The sequence below is a fragment of the Sylvia atricapilla genome, chromosome 8, assembly GCF_009819655.1.
Source record: "Sylvia atricapilla isolate bSylAtr1 chromosome 8, bSylAtr1.pri, whole genome shotgun sequence".
In the NCBI taxonomy this organism is placed as follows: domain Eukaryota; kingdom Metazoa; phylum Chordata; class Aves; order Passeriformes; family Sylviidae; genus Sylvia; species Sylvia atricapilla.
The window spans coordinates 8,425,957-8,435,187 of NC_089147.1; the positions used below are offsets into that span (position 1 = coordinate 8,425,957).

Sequence of the window (9,231 nt, forward strand, 5' to 3'; positions counted from 1 at the left end):
GATGCTTTGGATGTGAGGATTCTTAATAATCATGTGAAGTGCTAGTGTTCAGCCTAAATAATAAATGTAAAGTGTGAATAATTCCCAGGTGAAAAGTGCATTTAGGGATGTTGAGCATGCACTGTGATTAGGCTGGAATTTTTTTGTGTATGACTGAAAATAAAATCCCAATTCCAGGCCATCAGGTTACAGAAGGAGGAGGATCAGCGGAAGTCAGAGGTTGAGACCTTGCAGGCTCAGCTGGCCTCAGAGCAGGGAGAAGTGTCAGCACTGAAGACCCACGTGGATGAGCTGAAGGATGACCTGGCTACCCAGAAGCGCAAGCACGCAGCAAACCTAAAAGACCTCACAAAACAACTTCAGCTAGGTGGAGATTCTTTTCATTTCTGAGTCAGCCCCTTCAGTTTCTAGTAGAGACTCAGGTCCTGTCTGTGAGTGCTCACTGCTTGAGTTGTCACCGTGCAAGCTCTCCCTGTCCCTAAAGACAATGAGAGAGAGCAAGTTAGACCTTGTGGAAACTCCAGTTACAAGCCTTTGTGTTAATTTTCAGTCTAAAATGTAACTTTTGAAGTGGGCTTAGACATAAAATGAAATACTGATTTCAAAAGAGCTTAGTCTTTGTTATGATGTATCTGACTACTGAAATGTCAGTGTAGGTATATGTGGATCCTGGTCTGTGTAGGAGTATATTCAGAAGTTGCCAGAAGTTTTCTAGTTGCTGACTGTATCAGGAATTGCTGGTGACAGTTATTTTTTTAGTATATTAAACAGAGCGCTTCAGTTTTTAAAGCTGGATATGGAGAGACTGATGACTAATTTTGTCTACAAATAGAAGTCATCAAATACCCAACAATGCATAAACTCTGAATGCAAATAGATTTGAAGATAATTAAATGTATTTGAAGTATGCTTGAAATAAGAGATCCTATTGGCACTGTGCAAGACAAGTTCCATGTCTCTTTTTGTACATTTAAGAGCAGCTGTGTGCTTTCCCCTCTTGATCCCTAGTGAGTGAGTGGTGCTTCTGGCACAAGTACTACTCTAGTAATACACTTATGAGATGCTGGAACAGAGTTGCCAACATCGGTGGTAATTTACGTGGCAGACCTAATCAAAAGTAAAATCAAATAGAAGTCTTACTGGTCCCAGTTAATCCTATGTATGACATTACCCCTTCAACTGGCAGCTATAGCACTGTGTAGGGATCATGGTGGGTGTTGCATCCAGGCACTTCATGGCTGGGGTCTGAGAGAGATAAGGAGCTGTTTGGGTTTTGTTTTTAGTTGCTACCATTGTCTTTCAGTTGTCACATCACGTTAAATTAGTGCAGATGATTAAAGGTTCTGTATGTTGGGTAACACTGTAATTTTAGTTCTTACTCTTCTATTGGTAATCATAATTTTGTTAATACTTTCAGCACGGAGGAAATTGGATCAGATGGAAAATGGTAATTATGACAAAGAAGTCAGCAGCATGGGGAGCCGTTCCAGTTCATCAGGTAATGGAGCACATAGCAGGGCTGCCAAACAGCCCTTCAGTCTTAACAAGGTTGCCACAGTGTGCTTGCCTTAATGTGGTTTGTTCATATGCAGTGTGTGGGCAGCCTCTCATTAAAGCTGACAAAATAGCCTCTGTGCAGCAAAATGCATTTGACTGACTGCAGTTGTAGGTGCCTATTATGTGATTGAAGTGTAATGTTTATGATGTTTATATATCTTGGTTCTTTTTAAATACCTGCCTTTTTTATTCCGTTGCTTTTGTGTTTGGAGGAAGCTCAAGAGGACTCCAGTTTATAGAGGACCCTTTTACATGCTGCCAGAGGCAAAATAGAAATGAGCAGTGGCTTCCAACATTGTTTAATTGCTCTATTGACAGTTGCAACTGTGTAAATGAGAAATCAATTAGCATCATTAGAGACATCAATGGGTTTATGTAATATTCATTACTTTCTATCCAGTTAGTGCAAAAGGAGTGATCTTTAAACAGCATGTTTCCTTCCTTGTTATCTTTGAGTTTTAAGTTGACTTAGTTCTGTCCAGGTGTCCTGTAATCTCACTGTGTGAGAGAGACATTCTTCAAAAGAACAGCAGAATGTAAAGAAAATACTGCAAGCTGTAAGTGATCAGGGCTGCAGTGTTTATATGTAGGGCTTTTGTGAGTCTATAAGGTTTTCATACTATTGTAATTTTAGTTCACTCCAAAACACGTTTAAAATCAGCTCAGTCTTGTGCCAAGTAAATGGACATGAAGGTGTTTAAGTGGGAATTCCTGAAAGGGAGCACACTCACACCAAAGGCAGTGCACCCACAGGACAGGAGGGGACTGCAGTGGCTGTCCCAGTGTGTCTCATTTAAACACTGTAAGGATCCTTTAGAGAAAACCCCACTAACACAAAAGAAAACTGGCATGTTGGGAAAGTATCCTCAGCTCCTGACAGGTAGTGAGAGTGCATGCACTACTCTGCTGGGGGCACTTCACCTCATGTAAGATCTGAAGGAGTTTTTACAAAAACTGATGTGTTGGCAGGGTCCCTGAACGCGCGGAGCAGCAACGAGGATCGGTCACCTGAGAACACTGGCTCTGCAGTGGCTGTGGACAGCTTCCCAGAGGTGGACAAGGCTGTCTTGGTTGAAAGAATCCTGAGGCTGCAGAAGGCACATGCTCGAAAAAACGAGAAGATGGAGTTTATGGAGGATCACATTAAACAGCTGGTGGAGGAAATCAGGAAAAAAACAAAGTATGTTCTATGTTCCGTTCAGGCGGGTTTTCAGTGTTGAGCTGATGCACTAGGCAAGTATTCTGGATTTTATGTAAAGAAAAGTAATTATCTAAATGAAAATGTTTTAAACAGTAGAAATACTGCAGTGATAGTAGATTTCAAAGATAGAATTAGTTTTGGGTTTTATTTTCTGTCTTTTCCCAGCAGTTATAGTAATTGCCAGGTTTTTGTCTATTAGTACTATTACTGAATTTTTTCAGGAGGAATAAACTGGCACAAGTGGGTTTTTTGGTAGCAAAATGGTCAGCAGGTGGCTGATTTGAGGTGGACTGCTGCCACTGGCTAACAGAAGAGTCCATTCTCTTCATGTGTTTAAAAGGGTGCTGATTGTGGGTTTTTTTTGGAAGGAGAATCTGCATTATTCCAGATAGTACTCTGGTATACATATCAAATAAATGATGTATCTGAGCCAGAGGTGGTCAGTGGTTAATGTGTGAGACAAAATTCCACTTAAATGAAAATCTCATCTTCCAGGAAAATGTCTGGAACTTCAGTGAGGAGAATAAGAAATTCCAGGCTGCTTATGGAAGATGCAGCTGCCTGTTAAGAACAGCCCTTGCTTGATGAGTCCATGCATTTTTGCCCAGTTGATGCCATTTCACAGAACATGATTACAGCTTGGGAACACTCTTGAGAAATGACTTCGTAATTCTTTTCTCCTGTGTAGAAAGCTTAAGATTCCATGTCTGGAGTCCTTCAGCAAAGAAAAGTAGACTTTTTATGAGGAAGGCCTTTCTTGTCCCAGTAGCTTTTCAGAATGCTTTAAAATAAATAAAACCTGCACACTGTAGTCTCTTAGCTTACCAGCATTTCCTGTATCGCTATTGGTATCCCAAATTTTCCTCTGACATAGAAATTGCAGGAGTAAAATTCCACTGCTTTTTTGGTAATACAGTACTGCTTGAAAATAAAATTACTCATATCAGGAATCTGAAGTTACTTCAGTGTCTGACTCTTCTCTGCCTTGTGATGCTATGATGTTGGTTTTTTATTTTTTTATCCTCCAGAATTATTCAGAGCTATATTTTGCGGGAAGAAGCTGGAACCCTCTCATCAGAGGCCTCTGACTTCAACAAGGTTCACTTGAGCAGGCGTGGGGGGATTATGGCATCTCTGTATACATCTCACCCTGCAGACAGTGGGCTCACCTTGGAACTCTCCTTAGAGATAAACAGGAAGCTTCAGGCTGTGTTAGAAGATACATTACTGAAGAATATTACATTGAAAGTGAGTAGCTGTGCCAGTTTTTCTGCACATTCTTGTGGTTCTCAGATGCTCCCTTCACTGCTTGCTGTAAAAGCTTTTCAGAAGACAGCTCATTGTGATTTGGTGCCACTGACAGCATTGAGGTTAACCAGGGTGTTATGTGACATGATAGCCTGTTCCTCCAGTGTAGGGCCCTCAGAGCACGATGCACTAGTGGGCTGCTGCTTGAGATAAGATCTGCAGTGCCTGTGCCTTCAGCAGGGCACAGCTCTCTGTGCTCTCCCCTGGGCATGTGGAGCCAGAAGCATGGGCCCTGCCTGCTTGGACCTCCTGAGCTGCTGGGGCAGCACCTCTGCTGCCAGGGAGAGATGGCAGGCTGGAAACGGTGTGCAGGCTGCCAGCTGGGCTGCAGGGCTCTGCACAAGCTGGAGATCTCTTCCTGTAACCGTCATTTCCCTTAAATGCTATGGGGAACTAGCATTCTACCTTCTAGGCATCCTGTAGAATACTGGTAACTGCAAAACAGGACTTGCCAAGAGCTTTGAGTTTTTTATTGAAATGAGTTTGGGTTTTTTCTGACTCCAATAATTTGCATTTGTTCTGGATACTTTAAAGTATCAACCTGCTGACATAAACAGTAATTTTGACTTATTAGTGCATTTTGTGCTGATGGACTCATTTCCCTTTATAACTTACCTTATCATTTTTTTCCCCCCACGAAGGAAAACCTGCAAACTTTAGGAACAGAAATAGAACGGCTTATTAAACACAAGCATGAACTGGAACAGAGAATAAAGCAGACATAACTAAAACTTCTGGGGACTAACCAACGGGAAGATGCAGAAAAGGCAGGTGCTACAGACCACTGTGTTTTACATTCTGCCTGCCAGCACAAGCATCTGGGTTTTTGCAAAAGAAGCCTTTGGCCACACAGGCTCACTCATGTGAGAGATCAACAGGATTTGGCATCTGTGTGGTTCTGTCTACCCAGTACCCCAGAGCCTGAGGCACTGCTGGAATTCACTGCACACTACATTTATCTGAAACTTCTATTTGAATTACAGATGCTTTGCAGTGCAGACTGTTTGGAGTGAGTTGCCATGAGATTTTAATTTCTGCACTGTGTAATTAATCAGTCTCTTAATGATGGAGCTTGAAAAAAAAATAAAGCCAATTATGTCTTAGTTGCTATTGAACATATCCAGTGTTACTGAGCTTTAAGGGCTTTCAGATGTTTATTTCCTTTCTTGCGTATTATTTCTGATCTTTGGGTTGATTAAGCATTTTTGACATATGCATGGAATAATGTTTTATTACAAAAATTTTGGAGTTTAAGTGGTGGCCATGATATTGCATATTTTTTGCTTTAGATTAACATTCAGCTGGTCAATTTCTTTATTCCAGGGGAGTGAAACAACAGTAAAACTAAGGAATTAGAAAGACAGATAGAAGCTAATGAAACTTTCTCATTAGCTGTGACTAGACCAACTAGTGACAATAATGGTAAGAAATAAGAAATAGCTCTAAATGGGATTCTAATCTGTTGCTGGACTGTGAAAGTGGCACAGAAATCTGTGCAACCCCTTGATGTTTCTGTCGTGAAGAATTAATTGGTCAAAATAACTGAAAACTGTTACATAGTCCTTCAGGGGCTGAGAGGGTGATGGAGGAAGAGTATCAGGGTGACAAGATTTGGTTTAGTTCACATTTGATAAGTAATATACAGGATCCGAAATATCTTTATTCGAGCAGTATGTGTGTAGTTTCTGTATCTATCACCTCTTGACCAAAATCAATTGATCAGATCACCGTGTAAATACATACTTCAGGTTTTTATTAAATACTTGAACTTCCTATTGCCATGTAAAAAACAGTCAGTGTACATTTATAATAGCAATGCTTTAGCTATTTTAATCAAAAAGGGGCGTGTGGGGAGAATCTGTCTTACTGCAGGCACTGTTTGCATTGTACACAAAACAAGGGACCTGAATTTGGCAGCACAGAGAAGGATAATTGATCAGACATCTGGATGACTTAAGGATGTGAACTCTGTTTTCAGATGCCACTGCGTTGCCTGGGCTTTGTAATAAAAAAAAAAAAAAGAGCAAAAGAGCCTTATTTGGTTTGAATAGTTTGGTTCAAGACAGTGGGACTTCCTTGTTAGTCTAAAGATAGGCATCTCTGACAGTCCTTGTTGGGATCAAGACCTGGTTTGTGGTCCAGAGAGCTTCAAGAGTCTGGGGTGGCAGGTCCCTTCAGTGTCAAAGGATTAAGCATTCCTTTGGAAAGGGAGAATGGGAGCAAATTGTTTAAAACCTGAGCAAGCACTATGTAGAAACTGCAAGCCTTTAATCTGGGTGGGTTTTTATACATCTATTTTTCTAATTCCTGAGAGCAATGGTTATCTGAAATGTTAGGAAATTTGGGCCAGTCCAGTCATGGGACTACTTCTGCTTTACTGTTGTTTTAAGTGATGTGGAGAGGAAAATACCTGGCTCTGCTGAAACAGATTTGTCACAGCTTCCAGGAAGCGAACAGACAGTTGCTCATGACTGAGCTTGGATCTTCTGCTGAGAGAAAGTACTTTAGAACAATTTGCATGCTAAAACATAGCTTAGCTCTTGTGTGTTTGTGCTTTCATGCTTTAATGTACCAGATCTCTGGATGTTTTCAGGCATTCAGCTGAATAACTCCAGTATTTTAGATACCGTGTTAATATTGTAATCTTTTAATGTATGTTCTCCAGGTGTACAGTGTGAATGAAGGAGGGGTGTGGTGCAGATGGAATCAGTGCAATGGCTTTGTAGAAATTCTTACTTCTTTTTGGCATGGTTGTTTCTCCTTTTAAGTTGAGAAACCTAGTTAGCTGTCCTCCTGCCCTGGTGGAAATGCTGCTTGCTCTTTGTAGCACTAATAACTTCTCAGACTTTTTTTTTTTTTCCTTGGTTATGGAGACACACAAAGCAGCCAAAATACCACGTTGTTCATTGTGGACAGTGTTTTCATGGACCAAAGCTGTCATCCACAGGGGTTATTTTAAAGGTATCTGTTAGAGATGGAAAACTCATTCTGGCTTGTACATTGGTGACTCTCCAGTCAGCTTGGGGGGTGATGAGTACCTGATGGGGTCAGCCAGCAACTTGGCACAAGGCTGTTCCTCCTTTTTGAGAGGCAGTGATGTATCAGCCATAAAGTGTTGCTGGCCCTGTTTCCATGGGGTGGCTTGTCAGGAGTGTTGTTGGTGCAGTACTAAGAACACTTTGTATGGAAAGGTGTTTCTGTGGGGTGGCTCACACAGGTGAGCACCAGCTGGTGCAGGGTGGGTGTGACGCTTGTGTAGTGATCTCATCCCACTTTCCCTTGTTTTGGAAATTATATTATGAACCTGAAATTGAAAGCTGTCCTCAGATAAACTGAATTTTAGAGACAAACCGGTAAATTCATAAACTAATCATGAAGGCAGCCTGGAGCATGTAGCTACATGCCTGTCACTGAAATTCAGTGTCCATTAGATGTGTAATTGCCACAGGCTGATTTTGAAAATTCCAAGCTTGTGCCTGGTTGTGTCTTACAAGCTTAAACATCTGTTTCTTAAATACTCAGGGTGCTCTTTTGATTTAAACATCGCACAAACAGATGTTAGAGTCCCCTACAAAAAAGCTGCCTATGCTTTTCCAGCCTCTGTAAAATCCAGCACTGGCATTGTCAGAAGCCAGGCTCTCTGACCTGAAGAATACCATTTTATGCTACAGAAATCACTGGCTTGCTGCCATACAGACTTGTGCAATATTTTTAATTATAGTGTCCAGAAAACTGGAGATTGATTTCTTCCTTGAACATTTTCTCATTATCTTCACTTGTTGCTGGCAACACCTGTAGTATCTCTCTTAAAATATTTTTAATTGCAATGTTCTGGTTCATAAGTGAAAAAGAAAAAATTAAAAACTATGTCTGGCTTCCAGTGCATCATATGTAAAGCTGAGTGTCCACATGCTGCAGAGACCTGAATCTTGGGAGGGGTCCAGAGGGCAAGGCCTGTCCCAAGGGACCCTCACCTTTCCTGTGCCAGTCACTGTGAGGTGAACACCAGCAGCAGGTGGCACAAGGAATCAGGTGCACCCTGTCTCACCTGTCCAGGGACAGGTGCCTGTGTTGCAGAGGGAGCTGGGTGGTATTTAGAGCTTTTCCAAGATGGATGGGTGTTTCCTTCCCATTTTCATGTCTGTGTGAAACTGTTGATTCTTCCAATCTATGTGTGTAAGTCCTATACAAAGAATGTCTGACTTAATTTTGTAGATACCTGTTTCTGTATAAAGTTTTCGAAGGTATTGCTATACCTTATGTATATACTGTACTTTGAAATAATAAACATACGAATGTATGAAAGCTTGGTTTGGGTCTGATTTGTCCCACTGTTTGCTGCTGCCTGGCTCCAGTTGTGCTGGCAGCTCTCAGAGTGGGATGGCAGCAGGCTCTGTGCTGGGTGCTCATCCCTGGGCAGTGAGAGCTCGTGGTGCCTGTAGACAAACACTCTGGGCTGGAAGCAGCTGGACTGTGTGCAGGCTGTTCTGGCCACCACCGAGACTCTTCTTGCTGCCCTCGAGTGGCTCTGGCTGTAGGCAGGGGACCCGAGCAGTGCTGCGGCGTCCTGCCCCTCCGTGCTCGCCTATTGCAGCCGCTAAACGGGAGGTGGCAGTGCCTCTTCTCCGCTGCTGCCACAGGGAGGAACAGCCCAGCACAGCCAAAACACCTCTCCCGCTGTGTTCATCCCTGGGGGATTGCTGTGGACAGGCAAGAGCGGTGCTGCAGTTCAGGACCGCAGTCCCTGCAATTGCCCTCGGTGCTTTTCCCTCCCATAACAGGAATTTTGGGTATCCCACAATCCCAGCAGCAAGGACTGGTTTCTTGGCTGCAGCTCCACATTTGCTCCTCTGATTTATTTATTCTCTTGCAGAGATCTAACAGAGATTGTTTTTTAGCCATAATAGTATTTTTAATAAAAATAGTAAGTGATCGTGTCTGGTTGCTGGCAGTGCATACATTAAAAACCTGGGAATGAGATTGATATGGGTTGTCCTGCCCTTGCAGGGAGCCAGAAAAAAGCGAAACGAATAACAAAAAGTGAAGGTGATAATTTATGGAGTTTATTTTAGTGTCTCCCAGAATACCTTAAATGAGAGAATGAAGTGTTCTATCTTTTGCTGAAATTTAATGGCAAACAACTGCAAGCTTCCCAGGACCAGGCC

The 9,231-nt window shown here is 42.2% G+C and overlaps 1 protein-coding gene across 5 annotated transcripts in view; it reads left to right on the forward strand.

The window, feature by feature from the left end:
- The window catches only part of CCDC186 (coiled-coil domain containing 186), a 35,230-nt gene extending 26,859 nt beyond the window's left edge, over positions 1 to 8,371 (forward strand). For all 5 annotated transcript variants that reach the window (XM_066323548.1, XM_066323547.1, XM_066323544.1 and 2 more), the window contains 5 exons: positions 178 to 367; positions 1,418 to 1,498; positions 2,527 to 2,737; positions 3,787 to 4,006; positions 4,708 to 8,371. In XM_066323548.1, coding sequence (XP_066179645.1) covers positions 178 to 367; positions 1,418 to 1,498; positions 2,527 to 2,737; positions 3,787 to 4,006; positions 4,708 to 4,791 — 786 coding nt within the window. In that variant the 3' untranslated portion in view covers positions 4,792 to 8,371. The remainder of the gene's footprint in view (positions 1 to 177; positions 368 to 1,417; positions 1,499 to 2,526; positions 2,738 to 3,786; positions 4,007 to 4,707) is intronic.
- Positions 8,372 to 9,231: the final 860 nt, after the last annotated feature.